This window comes from Bidens hawaiensis, unplaced genomic scaffold (assembly GCF_021521415.1).
Source record: "Bidens hawaiensis isolate Kalapana, Puna unplaced genomic scaffold, B.hawaiensis_p1.1 tig00003126_1, whole genome shotgun sequence".
Classification (NCBI taxonomy): domain Eukaryota; kingdom Viridiplantae; phylum Streptophyta; class Magnoliopsida; order Asterales; family Asteraceae; genus Bidens; species Bidens hawaiensis.
The window spans coordinates 2,474,666-2,500,273 of NW_027491168.1; the positions used below are offsets into that span (position 1 = coordinate 2,474,666).

General features: G+C 36.7%; 1 protein-coding gene across 1 annotated transcript; it reads left to right on the forward strand.

Annotated features, from left to right (window-relative positions):
* Positions 1–7,598: 7,598 nt before the first annotated feature.
* On the forward strand, positions 7,599–8,451 carry LOC143622367 (dof zinc finger protein DOF5.4-like). The gene has a single exon (XM_077093544.1). It carries the CDS (start codon positions 7,599–7,601, stop codon positions 8,394–8,396), a length of 798 nt encoding a protein of 265 aa, XP_076949659.1. The 3' UTR covers positions 8,397–8,451.
* The last annotated feature ends 17,157 nt before the right edge of the window (positions 8,452–25,608 follow it).

Genomic DNA, 25,608 nt, shown 5'->3' on the forward strand with positions numbered 1-25,608 from the left:
GTAATGTGAATGTCGTCACCAGTGTTGGATAGTTTTAACCGTTCGACGCGCGGTTGTTGACAGGTTATTATTCAGTTTCCTTAATGATTCATGCGGATAGACCGGCACTTTCATTTTTGGGTGCTGAACTTTTTTCCCCTTCAACTGACCTGCGTGAAGGTTTGTCACGTTATTGGGTTCGTGCGGGTAGGACCGCCTTCCCATTCACTGACTTCACGTAATTATGCGGTGAAAACCGGCATATTAGTGTCCAGAAAAGTATAAATGTAAAATCATCAGCTTCGATATTCTTAAAGAGAATCATTTCCATTAGAAGTGGCTCTTGGCCTTCTCTTTACAAATTGGAATTGATTACATGCAAACTGTGTAATTGAACTCCCTTCCATGTTGGGACAGGAGTGCCATCGAGCCGACACGCACCTGTTTCGGGATCTCGTTCTTTACGCAGCATGTAGTCTCTATTGAAGCTGATTTTTTATTCGTGTTTACCCCAGCCGTGGTTCCACACGCACCTGCCTGCTTAGCTTTTATTTTGCCACGAGGTGCGCGAGCGTCCCATCTCTGACGAATGTTTCGACCATGTCTTTTACGTCTATGCATTCTTCAGTGTTGTGGCCTTTTGTTCTGTGATAGTCACAGTACTTGCTCCGATCAGCATCGTGACGATGTCGGATTACTGGAGGCTTTGGCCATGGGAGTTCTTCAGTAGCAAATATGTCAGTGACGCTTTTGGTAAGTGGCGTCCATCTGGAGTTCCGGTGCGGCTTTACATTATCCCTTTCACCCAATCGGTGCTGTAAGCCGGATGAGGTGTCAAAGTTTACCCTTGACTGCCAAATGCCTTGCTTCCGTTTTTTGTTCAATCGGGCGGTGAGGACGTTGTCCTCTCTCGTCCTCTGGGTGTAAAGGTTTGTGCTCTGCGGAAGGTCTCTACCCAGTTGCTTCTCCGTTTCCGCATAGCGTTTGGCTGCTGTCATGATGCCATCCCATGTGGATGGCATTCCATCTTTACCCGTTAGGGTGCGGATAAGCTCTGGGTCCTGCGCGCCCTGGATGAAGGCTGCGCGAACAAGATCCTCGCTGATATTGCCCAAACTTAACTTCTTTGAGTTGAAGCGAGTGATGAAGTTTGGCAGAGATTCATCTTCTTCCCGTGTGCATTTGAGGATTGTCCATTGCTCCTCGGTATATTTTCGCTGCTGGCTGAAGTGTTGGCTAAACTTCTGCTGGAAGTCTGCCCAGTCGTAAATGTGGTTAACCGGTAAACGATCGAACCAAGCCCTAGCAGCCCCCACCAGCGTCATTTGGAACATGTAACACCACGTGGGTTCCGTCCAATTGCTAACGGTTGCCCCCGCTATGAACCTGTTCAAATGATCGTCTGGATCAGATAGGCCGTCATATGTGCCTATGTTAGGCATTTGTTTAGCACTCTTCGGGGCAATTGCTTCAGCAATGTCCCTTGCAAATTTGGACGTTCCTGCATTTGTAACGTTTGGTCTGAACGTTTTAGAGAAGTCTCGTGGACTTCCATCTATGCTTTTTGGTTTGAAGGCTTGTCCAAAATGCCTTTTCGGTTGGGTTTCCGTTTCTTTACGCTTCCCTTTTGCCTTATGACGAGGGTTTGCGTCGGAGTCGGATTCCTCCGAGTCATCCTCCCAGTATTCGAATTCGTCGGCCTGTTGCACGGAACGCAAGCGTTCGTTCAACTCAGCCTGGAATTCCTTTTGTCGTGCCTCCGCCCATGCCTTGACTTCGTCGAGAGTCTGGCGGGGGAGTCGTCGTTTTTCAAACTGGGTATCGGTGGATCCCAGTAGGCGGTCATTTACTGCTCTTGCCCCTGCTTTAGTAAGTGGGGTAGTGTTCGTAAAATTTACTTCACTTGCTCCGGCTTCGGTAGCCGGAGTAGTGTTTGTAAAAACTGTGTTGCCGGTATTCCCCCCAATAGCTGGGGTTGTGGTTACCGGAATTTCTCTAACCATCTTTTGTAGAAAGTTTTGAAAAAACTGGAGAAAATTGTAGTTCTAGCTTTATGCACGGATGGCGCCAATGAAGAAACACTAAGTGACCCCGGGCAGATTATGGGTAACCTGGGGGCTAGATAGATGTTTCCCACGAGGGGTTAGACCCTGAGAAGATGGTTCTTCTGATAACCTGCAAAACAGACACCGTGAGCTCGTCACTGAGAAGGGGGGGGGTTCCTCCTTGTGACCACCCTCCGGCGTGAGAATCAGACTAGATTGCTCTTTAAATATAAAAGTATATTAAGAGATTGCTAGAGCAGATATCAGGTATATGATAAGATAAGATGTTGTAAGATGATCATACCATTGGGGTATTTATAGCCGAAGGTAGGTTTCCAAGGGGTTTAGCCGGCCCAACACGCTACCAACTGTAACCTATGCACGTGCACTGCCTGTGAGTGGTGGATAGGTAGCGGCTGACACAGAGCAGGCGTGTCGTGCACTCTTCCTCTTCTGCCAACAACAGGCTAGGCACGTGGTATGGCAGGAGTTGGTGGGTAGGCGGCGGCTATTGGTCACAGTGCTGTGGCGTGCTGTCTGCCATGCTGCTGTCAGTGAGCTGTCGCATTCTTGGTCAGATCTTTTGTCTGTACCTCGTCAGGTATCACACAAAAGATCCTCCATCATACGGACTGGCTCATTTAGGCGGGAGTTTTCCCCCTCCCGCCTTTGCTCATTCCTTCAGGTGACACTGGGGAGAGTTAAGTGCCTAGTGCGTGTAGCCATGCTGCGCGGGTGGCCTTCCCTCATGGCTTGTGTCCGAGGCTGCGGGAACAGGCGGAGTCCTTCACCATGGGAGGCATTTCCTGCGGGACCAGCTTGCATACTGCGCGTAAGGACGTCACTTCTCTGAGCATGGTTGGTCCTGCGGATCCAGTTGGTCTCTGCGCAGACGTCCCTGTTTAAGGTGAGTCTTGCGGGTCCAACTGGGCTCTGCTGGGACCTACCTCTTCATAAAAAGGGGGAGCGGCCGCATCGCGACACGTAGGATTTTAGGGGTCTGGTTTATATTATATATATATATATATATATATATATATATATATATATATATATATATATATATATATATATATATGGGATGGATCTTGCGAGAAATGATATTATAGCGAGAAGTTCGAGAAGTCGATTTCAACCATTGATATTACTAATCAATGGTCATTAACGAAAGTGGCATTTTTGCAATTAATAAGTATTTATTATAAAGATTATTTTAATTATAAAAAGTAATGTGGTAACTTGTTTAACACAATTAAAATAAAAGAATAGTATAACTCCCAATGTTCCTTGTTAAAAGCTTCAACCTTTTAATTTTCATTGATTGATATTTAATTGAATTCAATTCATTTGTGATTTATTTAATTTTCTTTTATTTCATCTATTATTATGATAGTCTTTTTTCTTGTTTTTTTAGTGTTTTTATTTTTCAGAGTAGCTTGCATATTGCATACACGTACAGTGTCTGTGATATAAAAATTTGTGTAGGATCCATATATATATATATATATATATATATATATATATATATATATATATATATATATATATATATATAGCGTGTGTATGATACATAAACGTACAGTGTTTGTGATATAAAAATTTTTGTAGGATTCATATATTGTTGTTTAATGTAATAAAAAAAGTTTATTTTGTAGTATATACTATGTAGGTGGTATTTTAATTGTGTATGTCTAATTTTTATCGTGTGTACATTCATTTATGTACTATGTATTGTGTATATGGCATTTCAAATTGTGTATGTATAAATTTTTATCATCTGTAGGTTCATTTATATACTGTGTAGGTTTTATGTACTGTGTATGTGTAATTTTTTTTATCATATGTAGATTCATTTATGTACTGTATACGTTCGTATATATACTTTGTCGATGGTATTTCTAATTATGTGTGTCCATTTTTATTCAGGTGTATGTTCATTTATGTACTATGTAAGTTCATTTAAGTACTCTGTGTAATTATCAGCACTATTAAATTTTGAAACTATTATCTGGACAAATATATGAAATTCAAATTAGGAGAATAAAAAAAATAATATGGATTAATCGACAACATTGAATTTGACTTAAAAATCAAGAATTCTATATTGGTTGATTTAACTATATATTAAAAAATATAAAAAATTTGTAACCTCTCCATTAATTATGACCTACCAAATATAAAAAAACACATGATCTTTTAATATAACATCATTGCCATTAAATAAATGATAAAGTAAAAGAAAAAAATGTGATTGGTCGAATTAATTTCTCGCAATAAGAAACACTTCTGAAATGAACCTAATCTTATATATATATATATGAGATATCTCTTTTGAAAACCATTTTAGTTTTAAGAACTCGAAAGAACTCAACGTAATAATTTTTTTTTGAAATTTTTTTACATATACGTAATATATGTAGGTTACATGTACATAAAAAATTACAGAATTTTTTACGCACCAAGTCGAATTTTCACATATGTGTAACAGACGTTTAAATTAGTGTAATCACTGAACATATTTATTCTCTCTCCTATTTAATTTTAAATCAAATTTAATGTCAGTCACATAATTTAATCTATTTAATTAAATGTATAATTGAGAATAAATTTCTTAAAACTCAATAAAGTCCCAATATATATATATATATAAGAGCATTCTCATCCTATACTATATCTCTAAATCAAAAATTATACTAAAACTCACTACATCTTCTCTCTCTATTTCAATTAAATAATACTTTTTATACCTTTTATCATTACCTTTTCTCTTTCCTTCACTCACAACCACTTTCAAAATATATTAAAAAATTATATGGGATGAACAGTAACTTTTCAAATATAGAGAAAAATCACAACTTCTAAAATATAAAAATTCTTCACTCACAACATCTTGAATCACTCTTTAAATTGTAAAAACGCCCCCTCACACAAAATGAGGGGTTGGAAGAATGCTCTAATGCATCAAGTGTTAGTAAATGATATTTACGGTGTAACGTTAACAATATGCACAAATTGGATAAGTTTTGGGTAGATTTCAACTCTTCCCTTGAATAAATATAATACAAAATGGTAAGGCCGACTAGAAAATACATAAGATGTCTATTTGTTTAATGAGAAAATTCCCAAAATAAGTATTTATGAAAACAAATTTCTAGTTTTATGTATCATTTGCAAAAAATTTCAGAAATAGGTATTATAAACTAGTCATGACGAGTAGTTTGTAGAATTAATTAAAACTTACCGCATGCCCTTAAACTAACCGTAACGAGCACGTTCACAAATTATTTACTCGTCACGACTAAATAAGTTTCATGACTCGTAATCAACGTCCACGAGTAATTCATAAGCCCTTTAGTCGCGACGAATAGTTTATCCAGCTTACATTCCCTACACGAATAGTTTTATTAGCAGTTAAGTCGTCGCGACTAGTTTAACCTTATAATTTATTCGTCGCGACTAAATGACTTATGAATTATCGTCAGCGTTGATTACAAGGCATAAAACTTATTTAGTCGTGACAAGTAAATGATTAGTGAACGTGCTCATTACGGTTAGTTTAAGGACATATGACAAGTTCTTATTGGTTTCTACAAACTACTCGTCACGACTAGTTTATAATACCTATTTTTGAAATTTTTTACAAATGATACCTAAAACTAGAAAATTGTTTTCATAAATGCTTATTTTGCGAATTTTCCCTTTGTTTAATTCTTTTCATGCCAAAAAACTACAACGTACTGCAAAATTGTGATTGATATATATATATATATATATATATATATATATATATATATATATATATATATATATATATATATATATATATATATTCATGCCATTTGAAAGAGATTTCTTCTTCATTTTTTAAGAAAGTTGCACAATGTATTTCATGCAACATTTGAAAGAGATGTATATTTCTTCTTTATTTAGGATCCCGAGCCTAGTTGAGCTCGGTAATTGAAGTTTGAGCTCAGACTTGTTTATTAAATAAGGTCTAATAATAGCTCACGCTCGGCTCTATGCTTGTTTGAACCCCGGCTGATTGATTTGTGAACAAACTTATTACGAATGACTCACAAACGACTTAACTTGTTTACGTAATTGAAATATTTAACTATGAAAAAGTTAACTTTTGAAAAGGATGTTACTAGTCTTTGAAAATGTTTAGGGGAAAGCATGTATTTTCATTCGAAAGTATTTGGGTAGCACACATGTTTTTATCATTCAATTCTTCCTATTCTTAGTTATAATTTATAAGAAACTTAAGTTTTTTGAACCAAGAGATCTAGGTTCCGGCTATAGATGCAGGGGGATTAAAAAGGCATCACAAGATAGAAGTCATATCAATAGCACTGACGTTTAGTTGTCATACGTATGTATATATCAAAATGTATCCGTCCCACAAGATATGTCTTATAAGCCGTTTCTCACGTCTTAAACTTATTAAGGTTCATGTTGGATCCTCTTAAATGTTGAGGTTTGTTAACGATTTTAGTCATTTAGTGTTATTAAAGCATTTTAGCTAAGCTGGATTTATTTTACTAAATATCCTTTTTGTAGTTAAATAAATTATTAGATGGATCATTTAAATTTCTTCATTTTCTCTCTCTCTCTCTCTCAGACCATCTCCAATAAGATGGGTTTTTGGAGATTCTTTGAGGAGAGAGGATGAATTGGAAGAAAAAAATGATGAGATGGATAAGAAAAGGTGAAGTAAAATTCTTGTTAAAAAATCTTTAGGAATATGTTGTAAGATGACATATATTAGAGAGGAGAGAGAACATAAGAGATAGTATATTTTAACAGGCTATGTATCTTGTTGGCATTTAAGAACACCATCTAAAAATTTATCTATTGGTAATGCTCTGAGTGTGAACGGCGTGCCTACAAGTCACGATACCACTTCAGCTTCAAACATAAACACCACCCAGTCGTTAGTGAAACCAAAGGAAAATGACCCCGAGCGTGGTAGTGGTACCGATATTAGTACTTTGTGAGATGACGTAATATCACAAGGGCGACCTTTTTTTTAACGACTAATTTGGATTACTCACGGACCACTAGAGTATCATCGTGCCATCAGTGATACGAAGTGATCATATCCACCACCTAGACACCAATTCAAGAGGAAATTTAATATTTTGAAAAAACCACCCCCTTTTATAAAATTCAAACTCAGGACCTTATGATCACTACAGTCTTATCTCACCGTCAAGAACTAGAAGTCTTTTGGTATTACAAGGGCAACCTACAAAGAGCAGCACCCTACCTACACCCATCATTACTATAACTCTGCCTACCTGGTATCGCTAGGGGCAGTGTCGTCATCAAATAATGGCAGTGACTGTAATTTCGTCGTGCGGCAGAGTCGTTTCCGTAATTCACTCCATTTTATTCTTGCATGTTTGACATGATAAACATAATACTCCAGTTCTTGTGTAGTTGAATCAGATATTTCATAATCTCTCTCTCTCTCTCTCACTTCTATTTCTAGAGAGAAACAAAGAAAGTCGGGAAATGTGACCTCCATTTCTCTCTCAAGTTTTACAACATTTTCGCGCGCTTTTAACTAAGATGCACTCGCACTCAATCGGTAGTGGTGGCGGAGATAGGCGGTTGAGACCGGACCACCACCAGCACGGTAGCGGTCCTCCGGTGTTAAAATGTCCGCGTTGTGAGTCGTTGAACACCAAATTCTGTTACTATAACAACTATAACCTCTCTCAGCCACGTCATTTCTGTAAGAACTGCCGCCGGTACTGGACTAAAGGCGGAGTCCTCCGTAACGTCCCCGTCGGTGGCGGCTGCCGGAAGAAAAAACGTTCCAAACCTAAGTACGGTAACAGAAACCCTACCTCGTGCGCCGGTGTACGGAGACCGTCAAAATCGGATAATTCGACTAGTGACGGCTCTAGCCTTACCGCCAACACGGCGGAGGCAACCGGAATCGTGCCTCTCACCGCAGGATATTTTGATATTCCAAACCCTGGCATTGATCCGCTGCTAACGGACCACTCATCCGCCGCAAACAGCATGTTCTCGGAGATTAACACGTTAACAAGCTTGATGACGTCATCGGAAGCTCAATTGCCGCCGGAATTCGGCATTTCGCCGTTCCGATTGCATGACGTTGTAGAGGAATCAAACTCCGACGAGCAACAGTGGATGCTGACGGACAACACGCCTCCGGAGAGTTTCACCGGTTTGCCGGAGAAGATGACAGACGGTGGACTTGGTACGGAAGTGTGGAATAATTGTACGGATGAAGCGTTGTTTGATTTAACAGGAACCGTTGGTCCGTCGTATTGGAATCAGACTCAGTGGGATGATCCTGATCATCCACGTCAGCATGATCTTAATTACCTTCGTTAACGTCTCCAATATGTTTCACAGGAATATTTTACTCCCCAACAAAGATACACAGGTAGAAAATATAGAGAGAGTGATTTGGATCTCTTATGTAAATTTATATTTTTACCTAAAAGTTTCTGGTTTATGATCTTAAGATATGTTTTGGATTTGAATTGTTGGTTAAGAACTAATATATAATATACTAGTATTTAAATGTTTGTTTGTGGATGATAATCAGTATTTGTTAGGCTCGTTATTGTCATTGGACTAGCTAAAGCGCCGTGTAGGCAGTAAGCTTTTAACTAACTCACCTATTTATAACTTGTGTGTCGTCAGTGGCGAAGCTTGGGTTTTGTTATTGCGGTGGCCGAAGTCACGGACCCAAAAATTTTCGGGTCGGTGATTCGGTTCGTGTCGATGGTTCAGACCGTGTCGGTGGTTCGGTTCGTGTCGGTGGTTCGGGTCGGATCAAACAATATGACATCCATATATATAATTTTTTTTCATTCATTCAAAACGATTATTGTTACAATAAAAAAAACTATACCTAATTAAGAAAATTCAATAACGTAAGTTAGAGTAAAATTTTATCATACGATATCTATTACAAGCTTAATTGACTAATTTGCTTAAATCTCCAAATCACAATTACAAATCCTAATTTTATAATAATTAATTTAACAACATAATAACACAAAGGAAGAGCAGATAAAGTATTACCTTGCGGTGGTGGATGAGCGCGGACGGCGGTGGGGCGCTAGGCGGTGGCGATTGGCGGACTCAGACAGAACAGAAGGCAGAAGAGAAGCAGCAGGTTAGGGCGATCCTTTTTTTAGTTTTAGTTTTTTTTTTAAGTTATGTTATCTAATAATTTACAACAAGCCCCTCCAAATTTAAGTGCTATTAAAAACGAAGTTTTTTACAATTTTTATAACATTTGTTTATAAAAACCGTGAGGTTTTATAAAAAAATCAAACGATAGGTTATTATATTTAAAAAAAAATCTGTGGTGACCGGTAGCTCTTTGGAAAAATAATTTGGCAGTGACCGCGCTTAATACCTATAAAAATTTTCGGAAAAAATCTTGAAATTTACCCTATTAACGAAAAAAACGGCAATGACCGGGGTCACCCCAGTCCCTCTTAAGCTGCGCCCCTGCGTGTCGTGGTTTAACTACACATTGAATGAAAAACGAAAAAGAATAAAAAAAGGAAAAAAGTATGATTGGTTATTTGAGGGGTGGCCCGCCACTTCCCCCTTTTAGTGCTCGTTATTGTGTTACCTAGACCCCTTTAACGTCATGCCCTTAATGAGCGGGCACGGTGTAGCCAGCATTAAGGCCGGCCATGTTGGCTTTGGCGCCTACTTTTATGGTTTTATGTTTGAAATTTTTGTGAAAAAAATATATATGTTTAAACTTTGAATTATTTTATTCAAGGTTGTTAGTCAATTAGTCAAAGCCATTAAAATATCCTTTAATTTGGTAAAAAAAAATTAAAGTTTTGGTTAATGGTTTCTTTAATTTGGTCAAAAAATTAAAGTTTTAGTTAATGATGGTTGAATGGTTTCAACTTTCTACTAGTATAAATACCAAAGGAACTTCTTGGTTGTAGACACACAAAATTAACACATTCTCTCTTGTGTTTTCTCCAACTTTCTTCTTAAAAAATTCCAATATTCTTGATCATCTTCATCATTTTCTTTAAGATACTATTCGGGTGCTAGAGCTCTCCCCGGCAGTACATATTGCTTAGGCCGTTGTACCATGGGAAACAAAACGAGGAGAGACCCGGAATTTGTTTTAAGGGCCTAGTGTAAAACACGATCCTCAGCCACAAAGACTACGACACCATTCTTCTTCTACACCTTTCTTGCATTATTTTATTTCCATTATATTGTAATTTTGATTTTTCCGGTGTAACTCGTATTGTAATTTACTTGCTTTCCTAGATAGGTTTGATTCCTTGTATTGTAATCATTTTATTAAAAGTGTTTTATTTTTATAAGCGAACGGTTACCTACAATCTTAAAACAAATTTTTAAAAAATCATCGTTCGTGTATTCAAAACATTCTCGTGTGACTCAAACTAGTTTTGTTTCACGCGGTTGTGTTTTTAAAAAAACATTTTTTTTCCGTTTCTATTCAAAGGAGCGACTTTGTAGAAACGAAAACCGGTTACAATTCGGATTGTTTAACGCTAAACTCTTGGAAAAACCCATTGTTTGGTCCCTTCAAAGTTGGACGTAGACCACCTTCGGTGGGTTAATTCGAGAGTTCGGATTAAAAAGTTTTGCGTAACTTTAATTTAGTGGGAGCGACCACTATTAATATTTCCGAAAAACTAACTTAGCATAGTTTATTTTTCAGAAAAAATGGCATCACCGTCATAGAACAAGGTTACCGGTACGCCTTTGTCTGCCAAAGAATTATGGGAGTCTTCAATAAAGTCTGCCAAAGAAATTATGGGAGTCTTTAGACAAAAAGTACAAAACGGAGGATGCGGGAACAAAGAAATTTGTTGTCGCCCGTTTCTTGGACTATAAAATGGTTGACTCTAAGACTGTAATTAGTCAAGTCCAAGAGTTGCAAGTTATACTTCACGACATCTTTGCTGAGTGAATGACACTTAGTGAGACATTTCAAGTGGCAGCGATGATTGAAAAATTGCCTCCTAGTTGGGTTGAGTTTAAGAATTATCTTAAACATAAGCAAAAGGAGATGACCATTGATGATCTTATTGTTCGACTTCGGATAGAAGAAGACAATAAGAGAGCTCAAAAAGGTAGTCTAGTGGATGTTTCCGCCAAGGCTAACTTAATCGAGTACGGTCAATCCTCCAAAGGGGGCAACAAGGGCAAAGGCAAAGGTAACAAAGGGAAAGCGAAAGTGGACCTTGGCGTGAAGAAAGGGGCTGTGAAAAAAAAGCCTCCACTTTTCCAAGGACCATGTTATAACTGTAACGAGATGGGGCACCGGGCGAACCAGTGCAAGAAACCGAAGTGCGAGCGCGCGCATTTGGTGGACGAGGATGGTACTCCTCTCGTGGCGATGATTATCGAGGAAGCGGCTTTCATCGAGGAAGTTAACGTTGTGGGAGACGCTCGCAAAGGGTGGTACGTTGACACTGGCGCAACCCGCCATGTTTGCGGCGACAAACAACTCTTTAAGAATTTCAAAGAGGCGGCGGGTGACCAGAAGCTTTACATGGGGAATAAAGCGACTGCGGACATCATGGGGGAAGGCGATGTGGTCTTGAAGTGGACTTTTGGCAAGGAGCTCACGTTGACCAAAGTTCTCAATGTTCCCGAGATTCGCAAGAATCATGTCTCGGGATGGATGCTCAACAAGCACGGATTTCACTTGGTGATTGAATCGGATAAATTTATTTTATCGAAAAATGGAATGTTTGTCAGCAAGGGTTATGCCGACAATGCTATGTTCAAATTGAATGTAATTGTTGTCAAAAATTCTATGAATAAAATTGCAACTTCTATTTACATGATTGAGTCGTCAAATTCTAATTCTTGTGTTTGGCATGGTAGACTAGAACATGTAAATTTTAATTCAATTCGACATTTAATTAAATTAAATAGCATTCCATGTTTTAAAATCGATTCAAAATAGAAATGTGAAACATATGTTGAATCCAAACTAACGAGAAAGCCTTTCAAATCGGTTCAACGAATAACCGAACCCCTTGATTTAACCACGCTGATGTGTGCGATTTAAAAGCCATTCCCACAAGAGGTGGAAATAAGTATTTCATCACGTTCATTGATGATAGTACTCGGTATTGCTATGTATACTTACTTAAAAGTAAGGATGAAGCAATAGACAAGTTTATCTTGTATAAAGATGAGGTTCAAAAACGGAGAATAAAAACTTTTCAAAGTGATAGGGGTGGTGAATATGTTTCACCATTTGCGGGAATATGCGCAAAAAGTGGCATAATACATGAGTGTACCCCACCTTATTCTCCACAATCAAATGCCATTGCGGAACGAAAGAACCGTATATTAAAAGAGATGATGAATGCCATGTTGATTAGCTCGGGCGTGAGCTATGACTTGTGGGGGGAGGCTATTCTCTCGGCCAATTATATCTTGAATAAGATACCCCGCAAGAAAAAGGACAAGACTCCGTATGAGTTATGGAAGGGTAAAAAACCTTCATACAAATACATTCGAGTGTGGGGGTGCCTTGCCAAGGTGACGGTTCCGCCACCAAAGGCACTAACGATAGGATCTAAAACCGTGGATTGTATATTCATTGGATATGCACACCATAGTAATGTGCATAGGTTTCTTGTACACGAGTCCAAGAATCCCAATGTACATGAAGGCGCTATTGTTGAGTAGAGGACCAACGATTTTTTCGAAAATGTGTTTCCCTGTTTAAGGAAAACACATGTGAGTTCATCAAGAGCGGTTGATGAAGCAAGTACATCAAGAGCGATTTTTGATACTGTTCATGATGAGAGACATGAACGACCCGAAATTGAGGAAGGTGAGCTTAGACGAAGCAAAAGACCAAGGATTGAAAAATCCTTCGGTCCTGATTTCGTGAGCTACATGGTTGAGGGTGAGCCCAATACCTACCGCGAGGCGGTTACCTCCGCGGAATCACCTCAAAAAGAAGTAATTAAGAACGAGATAGATTCTATATTGCAAAATCATACTTGGGAGTTAGTAGATCTTCCGCCAGGTTGTAAACCCCTTGGATATCGTTGGATGTTCAAAAGAAAGATTAAAGCCTATGGAAGTATTGATAAATACAAGGCAAGGTTAGTGATCAAAGGGTATAGACAAAAAGAAGGTCTAGACTATTTTGTTACTTACTCGCCGGTCACGCGAATAACCTCAATAAGGTTGGTTCTTGCAATCGCTGCCTTACGAAATTTGGAAATTCACCAAATGGATGTAAAAACCGCATTTCTAAATGGCGATTTAGATGAAGAGATTTACATGGAGCAACCCGAGGGTTTCTCCGCCCCAGGGAAAGAGGGCAAAGTATGTTAACTAGTCAAATCATTGTATGGTTTGAAGCAAGCTCCAAAGCAATGGCACTTAAAGTTTGATCATGTCATGCTTGAAAATGGTGTGGATTCAAAATAAACGAGTGTGACAAATGCGTCTATGTGAAGGATACGCTAGGAGGTTATGTGATTTTATGTCTTTATGTAGATGATATGCTTATCATTGGGAGTAATGATACTATGATTAAATCTACAAAATATATGTTGAAAGCGAGGTTTGACATGAAAGACTTGGGTCTCGCAGACGTGATTCTTGGGGTTCAAATTACTAGAACCCAAAATGGTCTTATCTTGAGTCAATCTCACTATGTGGATAAAATTCTTGAGAAATCCAATAAAGATGACACGCGTGTCGTGTCAACTCCAATTGATACGACCGACCATCTATCTAAAAATAGAGGTGAGGGTGTTGCTTAGTTAGAGTACTCAAGAATTAATGGTAGTCTAATGTATCTTATGACATGTACTCGACCCGATCTAGCTCATGCTGTGAGTAGGCTAAGCAGATATACTAGTAATCCGAGCGTGGGGAACATTGGAAAAGTATAACACGGGTTCTAAGGTACTTAAGATACACAAGAGACTATGGACTCCATTATAATCGAGATCCAGCTGTGATCGAAGGATACAGTGATGCAAATTGGATTTCGGATATAAAAGATTCTAAATCAACAAGTCGATATGTATTCACACTTGGTGGTGCAGCTATTGCTTGGAAGTCTTCTAAGCAAACGGTTATAGCTAGATCCATAATGGAATCGGAGTTTATTGTCTTGGATAAATGTGGTGAAGAGGCGGAATGGCTACGTCAATTTATGGAAGATATTCCAATATGGCCAAAGCCTTTGTCGGCTATTTGCATACATTGTGACAGTCAATCAGCGATTGGTAGAGCCCATAGCGTGATGTACAACGGTAAATCAAGGCATATTCGACGTAGACATAACACGGTACGACAACTACTCCCAACGGGTGTTATCATGATTGACTATGTGAAGTCAAAAGATAACATTGCAGACCCGTTAACAACAGGCTTAAGCAAAGAGTTAGTTAACAAGTCGTCAAAAGGAATGGGACTAAAGCCCATGGGAAAAGGGGACATGAGGGAAACCTAACCTAGTTGACTGGATATCCCAAGATCTAGGTTCAATAGGACAACTTAATCATGAAACCAAGGGTGGTCACTGTGGGGGAGTACCCCAAACCAAACTAAAGGGTGTTACGTGCGTGCGCGTCCTAGTCCATTCCAATCAGTGACTCATGTTGTAAGGATAAGCATAATAAAGGTTAATGATTTGTGGAAATCACAAACCTATTGCTTTTAATGATTCGAGCGAGAATCACCTATGTGAGAGAGAACTAGGGTCGGTTCGAATGGATTTTGGGGCAAAAATCCTAGAGCTCTTGCAGAACCAGGCTAGTGTTCTAGGACCATAATAGGACACGACAGTGAGGGGTTGGCCAGACCAGGGAGAGTGTTGTGTGAAGTGTATTGTCGTCTACATAAATGGGGGTATGTTCAAAGACATCGTGTCTACACACCGCTAGGAGACTAAGTATGCTTCACAAAGGAAGGTTCAAAGGGTAACACCTACCTATCCTGCAATGCTCAACCGTTGAATTGAATCTAAGAAACTTGCATGTATGGATTGATCTCAATGTGAAAATGAATGAGTTTTGTTTTCACATGTGGAGGATGTTGGAAAATATGTGGAAATGAATAAGTTTTGTTTTCACATGTGGGAGATTGTGGGAAACTTTTTGTGAAAAAAAAATATATATGTTTAAACTTTGAATTATTTTATTCAAGTTTGTTAGTTAATTAGTTAAAGCCATTAAAATGTCCTTTAATTTGGTCAAAAAAATTAAAGTTTTGGTTCCTTTAATTTGGTCAAAAAATTAAAGTTTTGGTTAATGATGGTTGAATGGTTTCAACTTTCTACCAGTATAAATACCAAGGGAGCTCCTTGGTTGTAGACACACAAAATTAACACATTCTCTCTTGTGTTTTCTCCAACTTTCTCCTTAAAAAATTCCAACATTCTTGATCATCTTCATCATTTTCTTTAAGGTACTATTCGGGTGCTAGAGCTCTCCCCGGCAGTACATATTGCTTAGTCTGTTGTACCCTGGGAAACAAAACGGGGAGAGACCCGGAATTTGTTTTAAGGGTCCCGTGTAAAACACGATCCTCGGCCACAAAAACTACGACACTATTCTTCTTCTACACCTTTCTTGCATTATTTTATTTCAATTATATTGTAATTTTGTAATTCGTATTGTAATTTACTTGTTTTCCTAGATAGGTTTGATTCCTTGTATTGTAATCATTTTATTAAAAGTGTTTTATTTTTATACGCGAACAGTTTACGTAGATAAAATTGTTACTTATGTCACTATGGTTTGGTGGTCATCAGCTTCAAGCAAAAAAAGAAAATAATCAGTTTCATGCAAAAAAGAAAAGTTTGTCTGGCAGAGGCAGATCTACATAGAATGTGTCTATAAAAAAACAAGAGTGAACCCATAAATAAAATATAGAATAGACCCATACACAGAATCGGCAAGAGTCTAGTCATTAAGGCTATGCCTTCCAGTTGTGGTTGCTAGAGTTCAATTCTCCTACGAATCATGTTTTCATGTACTTTTAGCATTATTTATTTTATAAATACTTACAAGCCCAGTGCCCACAACACACACTCGACACTCTTCAGTCTTCATGGACCTCTTGTTCACCAAGTTTTGTCACATGCTATATAATATAGAAGTCCATCAACAGTTTTGGGTAGGGGTGTGCAGAAAACGGGTTACACCCGCCAAACCCGTGAACCCGGTTCACGTAACCCCCATATGGTTTCCATATTTGCGGCTTATATTATGCAATTAGGGTTGAAGGGAATTGACGGCAGTTTGTTTTTTACTTTCTTCAACAATCAACTTTATTTTGATTCAGCCAGCAATGTCTGATCCTGATTATGAGGTATGTTGTTCTTCATCAATTATTTTGATTCATTCTTATTTTTGATTCAGCCTTATTTTCGTTCAATTGTATATACAACAACAATCAACCTTCATCAATTGTATATACAACAATCAACCTTATTTTCGTTCATTTGAAATAATTAGATTATTAAAATGTTAAATAAACTGTGAGAATAACTTTTCTTCAATATATATAATATACAATCTGTATATATACACAAAGTTCAGTTTGTATATACGAAAATAAGTTATGCATTTAACACAATCAACCTTATACTTTTACATTTTCGTTCAGTATATATATATATATATATATATATATATAATCTGTATATATACAATCTATTACACTATACATCGAGCTCCATAATACAATCTGTTAATATTTAATTGTTTGTTGTAGATGGATATGGATTCACAAGAACCACAACTCATACCGAGCGACGACAGTGAAAGGACTGAAAGCGGAGGCAAGCCCAGAAAAAACCCGAGAATGGGAAAAAATCCATGAAAAGGAAAAAACCCGCGAAACAACAAGCCAAAAAAAGAACGAACTCTTCTTATGTTTGGGACCATTTTGAAGAAATATATATTAATGGGCTTAGGAAAGGAAGATGCAACTACTGTAACAAAGTATTGTGTGCAGACTCAGAAAATAATGGCACATCTTCATTAGGTAAGCACATTCCTAGGTGTCCTAAAAATCCAAATGCTATGAAAAATCAAAGTACTATAGTTACAAAAAAAGGTGATAATGGTCAGAGTACTTTGAAAACATGGAAGTTCGATCCCGTAAAAGTCGGGATGTTGTTGATCAAAATGATCATTGTGGACGAACTTCCATTTTCTTTTGTCGAACATGAGGGGTTTAGGGAATTCATGGAGGCCCTATGTCCAAGTTTTAACATCCCCTCTAGATGGACAGTAGCCCGTGATATTCTTGACTAGTATTTAGATGAAAAACTAAAGTTGAAAGAATTTTTTGTGAAAAACAAGCAAACAGTGTCGTTTACAACGGACACTTGGCCTTCGAACCAACGTGTCAACTACATGTGTTTGACAGCACATTTTATTGATGATAATTGGGTTTATCACAAAAGAATAATCAACTTTAAACCAATAGATAGTCATAAGGGTGAGAATATTGCAACGGTCATTGAGGAGTGCCTCGATGAATGGGGAATAGAGCGTGTAATGACATTTACAATGGATAATGCCTCGTGTAATGACGCTGCAGCTAGAGAATTGAAACGTAGGTTGCCAAATTTGTTTAGTAGAGGTAAGTATCTACATGTCCGTTGTCTAGCCCGCATCATAAACCTAATTGTGCAACAGGGGTTGAAAGCACAAGATGATATTATTGATTGTATTCGCAATGCGATCAAATATGTTAGGCACTCACCTGCTAGGCTTTCAAAGTTTAAAACATGTGCTAGTGAAAAAAAAAGTAGACTCGAAAGCTTTGTTATCCCTAGATGTTTGCACTAGGTGGAACAGCACCTATGATATGTTAGAACGAGCTATTAAATTTGATAAGGCTTTTGATTTATATACTCGTAAGGATTCTAATTTTCGGAAGGAGTTAGGTGAAGTTCCCGATCATTATCATTGGGATTATGCCAAAAGAATGGCATCTTTACTAGAAGTATTCAAATGCAAAACGGTTGATGTTTCTTGTTCAACATATGTGGTTGCTCATGAGTTATATGCTAACGTTATGGACATTCATGATACCTTAGATGATATGTTTAAAAAAAGTAACGATAACTTTGAATTTATGAAGATGGTATCATTGATGAAACATAAGTTTGATAAGTATTTTGATGATAAAGAAAAGAAAAATGCGTTGTTCGAGTTTGCGGCTATTTTGGATCCGAGAATGAAGCTTGACATAATACAATTCAATTGTCAAAAAGTTGTTGAGTTGATGAAAGATATGAGCGAAGAAGATTCTAAGAAAATGGTAGGTGATATGGTTGATGTTGTGCAAGCCGAAATGCAATTATTGATAACAGAGTATGAGACTTTCTATTAAACCGGTTTAAGCAATCTCGTAAGGACAGAAAATGTACCTAAAGAAGCTCGATCGGGTAGTTGTTCTTGGAAGGCTAAATTTGAAAAATTTCGGGGTGGTGGTAATCAGTCCTTTGGCAACAAGTCAGAATTGGAAAAATATCTCATGGACGGCGTTGAACCCTCGGACGACAATCTTGATATTTTACAATGGTGGAAGGTGAATTCGGCTAGATATCCAACCCTTTCAAAGATGGCTAAAGGTAATTTTAATAAAACTTGTGTTCTTATTCTTACAATTAAATATGTGTTAATTTTTTTCTACCAGATATCTTTGCTGTTCCTGTTTCAACAGTTGCTTCGGAGTCGGCTTTCACCACCGGCAGACGAGTAGTCGACTCTTATAGAAGTTCGTTATCTCCTAATATAGTTGAGGCGTTAATCTGTACCCAAGATTGGATACGAAAGGGACGAAAGGAGATTAATGAGTTTGAGGATTTAGTGAAAGACGAGGAGTTTGCAAAAGGTAATTATTCATTTTAGATATTCATGTTCGACTCGTGTTTTTTCAATTACTAATTTTACCCTTTTTAGATGTTTTTGAGCGAATTGGTAAGATGAAGATCGAATGAAGATGGAAATGACACGTCGTTGGATTATTTAAGTTTTCTTTGGTAATGAAACTAGATTGTTTTTTTTTTTTTTCATTTGGTTTTTCAAGTTTGGATTGTTTCTGGTTTTGTTTGGATTAATGTTTGATTGTTGAATGTTTCAAGTTTGGATGAATGGTTTGAATTTTTCGAGTTTGGGTAAATTGTTTTTATTGATCAGATTGTGTTTGTTTTAATATGATATGCAGCAAGTGATTGTCAAATATGAGCAGGTTTTAAATAATGTGCAGGCTGCATAGCATAGTGCAGCAAATTATGTCACATTTGGTCACTTATGATTCATGTGCAGAAAATGTGTTTAAATTGTTATTTTATGCAGCAAGCTATTTGAACCATCAAATGTGTATAAATTGCAGCAACTGATTGGTACAAAATACAAATAGTTGGCTTGGTTTTTTGTTATCCTCGGCTAAGCAACATCATCTCAAGATGAAGGACTGGTGGACCACAAAATATACTGTGACATGGGCGTGGTTCATTAGCTATTGTTTCAAACTTAACCACTAACTCAAGTTAATATTTACTACGTCGTGTTATCAAACCTGTTAAACCCGCCAAACCCGTCCCGCAAACCGGTTTAACTACCCGGATCGACCCATTTGTAATAGGTCCGGTTCTGGGTTTGAGTAATCATGCAAACCGGTTCCGGTTCCAAACCGGTTCCGGTCCGGGTTTGACCCGTTGCACACCCCTAGTTTTGGGTGCTATCCTTTTTATAAGAGTGCGCCAACATTTTAGAGGTACAGGTATAACCTTTGTTTTAAGTAGGGTGAGCAGAAAACCGAATTAACCGAATCGAAACCGAACAAACCGAAAAGACCGAACCGAAAAAAACCGAACCGAAGCATTAACCGACGGTTAATTTTTTAGTTTTTTGAAAAACCGATTTTTCGGTTTAGGTTCGGTTATCCATTTTTAAAAAACCCGAAAAACCGAACCGAACCGATTAACCCGACATGGTATGAACCAACGGATTTGCAAGATTCTAATGTCTATGGTCAACAATTAGAGACTTTGATTGAAAAGTTGGAGAACATAGAAATTGGTAATAATGTTTATTTACGGCGTGTTTTGACTTTTCAATATTTACTTCAATATTAATACAATTGTACGCGTTTTTTGTAGATGTTATGACCGGAAACAAAACTCCAAAAGAATCTACCATTGATGGTGATGAAGATTATGAAGATGATGACGTAAACACTTTGAAGATGACTAAGATAATGAATGAAGATTCAGACCAAACTTTTAGTGTTTTTTTATTAAGAACTTGTTTATTTTGTTTAATTTTAAATTCTACTACTCAATAAACTTTGTATTTGTTTGGTTCAACGTAACACGTACCTATTTTTGTATTTTGAATTCAATATATATGTGGTACTCTATTTTTGTGATTTTTTTTTTGCAATGTCTACATACAATAAAAAAAACCGAAAATAACCGAAACCGAAAATAACAGAAAACCAAATAACCGAAGAACCGAAAACAGATTGGTTGGTATTATAAAATAACCGATGGCTTCGGTTTCGGTTTGGGTTTCACCCAATAACCGAACCGTGCTCACCCCTAGTTTTAAGATAAAGTCACAACGTTTTGGAACTTATTGTTTTCAAAAAATTAATAAGAAAGCTGTTTCACAAGAGAATATAATTTTGTGACTCGAGTAAACTTTTAGTGTGCCAAGTATGTTAACAAGCTACATATTTAACCAGATGGTGGTTGACGTTTAATTTTGTGTGAATACAATTGCCATTCAAGGTAAACAATAAAACTGGAATCTCATTTATTTTCAATATATGTATATCTATTTATATCTGGTGCATTTGGTGTAGGGGGGAGTATTAAGGTATAAAAATATCATCAACCAATCAATGTAGCATCTAAGGTGCAATATAACCTTGCTATGCTAAAGAGTAAAGTGAGCGAGTTCATCGATTTAGTCACGTTGTTCAAGAAACTCTTGATACACTAATATTGAAGTAAAACGACTAATCTTATAGCTCACTGAGCTGCTAAAACGGGACATGTTGAAATTTGATTGATGAAATTGAGTTAGACAATTAAATATTGATGGATTGTATAAAACTGGTCTCCCTTCTCATTATAATAATTTCCCCTTATATAGGGTCAAGAACAATACCTTTCAATAACATACAAATACTCTCATAATCATAATACATATATCATCCTAATATATAACATATGCAATTACTCCCCCGCAGTCGAAGCGGGAGGACGTATGCTGAGACTGTCTTTAAAATCATCGAATAAGATCTTTGGAAGGCCTTTAGTAAAGATGTCGGCAATCTGAAAGCGGGAAGGAACATGTAGAACACGAATCTTGCCTCGTTGAACTTGCTCTCGAACGAAGTGTATATCCAATTCAATGTGTTTCGTGCGTTGATGTTGAACTGGATTTCCCGAGAGATAGATTGCGCTTACATTATCACAATAAACTAAAGTGGTGTGTGATAGTGGTTTATGAAGTTCCAATAAGAGGTTTCGTAACCAACATATTTCTGCCACAACATTGGCCACGCCTCTGTATTCGGCCTCTGCACTAGAACGAGAGACGGTACATTTTCGCTTAGACGACCAGGAGAGAAGGTTATCGCCAAGATATACACAATAGCCAGACGTAGATCGACGAGTGTCGGGGCATCCCGCCCAATCGGCATCAGTGTAAGCACGTAAAGAGAGCAATTTAGATGAACCTAGAGTTAAACCATAGTTTGACGTACCTTTGCGATAACATAATATACGCTGTAACGCCTCCCAATGGGATACTTTAGGCGAGTGCATATGGACACAAATCTGTTGTACCGCATATGAGATGTTTGGACGCGTGAACGTGAGGTACTGTAACGCACCTGCTAAGCTACGTTATAAAGTTGGGTCTTCAAAGGCTGGACTATCATTATTGCTAAGCTTCGGTTTACTTTCAACCGGAGTGGGTACAGAGTTGCATGATTGCATGCCGGCTCAGTTAATAATATCTATCGTGTAAGCCTTTTGAGATAGAAATAGTTGATTGGCAGTTCTAGTAACCGAAATTCCCAAAAAACAACTTAGCGGACCCAAATCTTTCATTGCAAACTCCCCCGCAAGCTTACCCATAAGAGAGACACGTAACTGATCGGACGAAGAGGTAAGAATAATGTCATCCACATATATCAAAAGATATACTATGTCCGAACCATGACAACAAACGAACAAGGAGTTGTCACACCGACTTTGTATAAGTCCCAAAGTAGTGACAAAGTCGGTAAAACGTTGGTACCATGCACACGACGCTTGTTTTAGACCATATAGAGATTTTTTAAGATGACAAACATAGTCCGGATAATCTTGGTGTACACAACCTCATGGTGTACTCAAGGAAGCATATGTCATATATTAGGATGATATATGTATTATGATTATTAGATATTTTTATCAAAAATGTTTGTTTATTTGTTGAAACTAGAATGAATGATTGTTGAAATTGAATTAGATGACAATTGTATCATAGTAAGTCTATGTGTTCCGATAATTGCTTATAGAAATAGAATAATAGATTACTAATACTATATCATCTTCATGGTCACATTCTCCCTTGCAGGTCTACTTACTTTGTTGTGGTCTACTTACTTTTTTGTTGCGGACATAGTAATATTAAGCATTATGATAGAAGTTTAATGGGGCAATGCTTGCTGCTAACTGGAAAAAATTAACTATCAAGAGTGGGGATGGGAGGATAATCAAAATACCAATTAAACAGAATCAAACAATTAAATTGGCGAGTTTTGTGTTTGTTTGTTTGTTTTTTTCTTTCTTTTTGCTTTTTTGAATCCGCTTCATTTGCCATGTAAACACAACTTTTCCTATGTAATTCGTTAACAAAAGATTGATCCGTGTAATGTTGTAGATCGATTTTTTTAAAATAGGAAGAAAGGAGAGCCAATTTGTTTTATGTTTCTAGGTGATCTGTAATTACAAATGGCTGATCCTAAAATTCTACAAAGGTTGTAGTGATTGTTGTTACAAAAAACCAAGACAATTAGGATCCGTCACCTAGAAACACAAAAAAGATTTCTCTCCTAAAAACCGTTTTCCCATCGCTTTTTTCCTATGTTGAAGAAAACTCGCTGAAGATCTCTAGGCGTGGTTAATTATTTAAGTTGATGATAGGTTGTTTTCAACTAAAAATGTTTTTGGAATGCCTAATTAGGTGTAATGAACCGGATAGGTAATAGTTGTACTTAATTCATATTGCTAACCCTGATTTGTGAGTTTTGAGCCTTACTCGAGCATTCTTATTTATTTATGCTCATTTGTTGAGAATTTTTGTCAGGATTATTGTTCTAACTTTAGATCGCATTCTCAACACATCTTCTAAAATTATGTGAGGGAAGTTCGCAAATTATGGGGTGGAGTTGTGAGTGTAAATTATAGGGTAGAGAGAGAAAATATAGTGATTTTTGTAAATTTGAGAAAACTTTGTTTGCCCATATTTATTTTATAATATTTGTTGAATTAATTATGAGTAGATGAGAGAGAAAATTGTAATTATAAATGTATAAAAAAATATTATTTAATTAAACAGAAGACAGAAATATAGTGTTTTTTAATATAATTACAGAGATAATGAGGGAAACAAGTTGAGAAGGCTCTTACCCTAAAATTTTGCATGAAAATGATAGAGGCAACCGGGATAACCTTCTGTGTTTGAGCCTGCCATCTTTTCTTCGTTTTAACCTAAAACGTTTAGCCCAATTTTTAGCCTTCTACGGTTCTAACCTTTTTATTTCCTTTTAACTCGTAAATTAGAACCCGGTTCTGGTGTATGTTTTCAAAGATACCGGTACCAATATCAATTTTTTCAAATTGTGGGTAGCGCTACCAAAAATATAGATTTCGATTTTTCAAATTTTTGGTTCCGATACCAATATCAAAATGTTCGGTTCGCTACCAGTATTGAAAACAAAATTCAGGAAACAACGGTATGAAAACTCACATCTTTGGTAATGATTCGGTACCAGTACCCCGTTTTGCTCATCCCTAGACTTTCGTGTTTTTATGCCTTTTAGTTTATTTCTTTCAGCATTAAAGCATTCACATTTATTTAAAATTACATTAAAAGTCAATACATTTTCTCTCTATTTTTAATTAAATAATATTTTTTCTATACCTTTATCATTACATATTCTTTTTCCTCAATTCAAAAACACTTTAAAATAGTATCAAAAAATAAATAGGATAAAACAATAATTTTTCAATTATACAGAGAAATCATTATAATTTTCCTTTCCTCTAATAACAACACTCTAAATCACCCCATGCATTATAGATACCACTCTAAAAGAAATGGATGATAGCATTTATAACCAGCATGCCATGAATGGGAAAAATGTTTATATCGAGTAATTGCTTAAAATAAGTCGAGTTATGGATAGGCACAACACAAATAAATAAAAACTCGGCCGACAAAACAGCACGTAAACCCAATATAAGATCGTGCATACTGGAAATGTTTTGGCCCAAAATGCCAGAAAACACCGCTCTCCCCTGGCGTTTTAGTGATAAATTTTGTGCACCGAAGAAGGGAAGAATCTCTCTCTTTTTCACTAAGTTAACAGTTAATAGTCAGGAAGGAAATGAAGATAGAGATGAAATAAGGCTAGTGTTTTATAACATGATATATATAGTTAGGGTTAAAAGGGCAAATGTGTAAATAAGTTTTTTTAATGTAAATTTTATTTTGAATGCAACTTTATTTTTAATTTTAATGTAGGTTTTTTAATTAAATGTATTTTTTATTTTTATCTAATTTTTATTCTAATGTATTTTCTTATTTAATGAAATATTATTTTTTTAATTTTTATTAAAAAAAATTATAAATGCAAGATAGAAAAAAAAAGATGATTGATTGATAATTGCTAGAGAGGAGTCGAGTTTTAACTACACCATTGTTTTACAAAATTCTGAAAAGCTGATTGGACGCCATGTCATCATGCGACATAATACGCCTACAGGTGAAAAGTTTTGACTACGCATGGTCTAACAGCGAATTTTCAAACCTTTTCGTATTTGTTACGCTACCAACAATTTTTCTATATAACAAGCCAATAAGCAATAAATAGTGAGATTTTTTTAACACGGAACACTTTTATAGATTCTTTCTTGTACTAAAAATTTTTTACGTCAATGAAAATCTAAATAGATTAATAATTAAACATACATACTTATAAATATATAGATGACTTGGATCTCAAAGACTCAAAATAATATTTGCCCCCTTTCTCAAGTTCATTCCTCTGCTACTGGTTTAGTTTTAGGATCACTTTATCATAAAGTTTGTCATGGTTAAAATGTCTTCATCTCGACTTTGAGGTGGCTAGCGTGTCTTATTATTCTAGATTTCAAGTAAGTTGTGGGGTTTCCTATAGGTAAATATATTAAAAGTGGGATTGACATAAATTACATTGAAGTTTGGCTCAACACCATCCAATATATGAAACTTGATTATTATAATTCAATTTGCCTTTTTTAAAT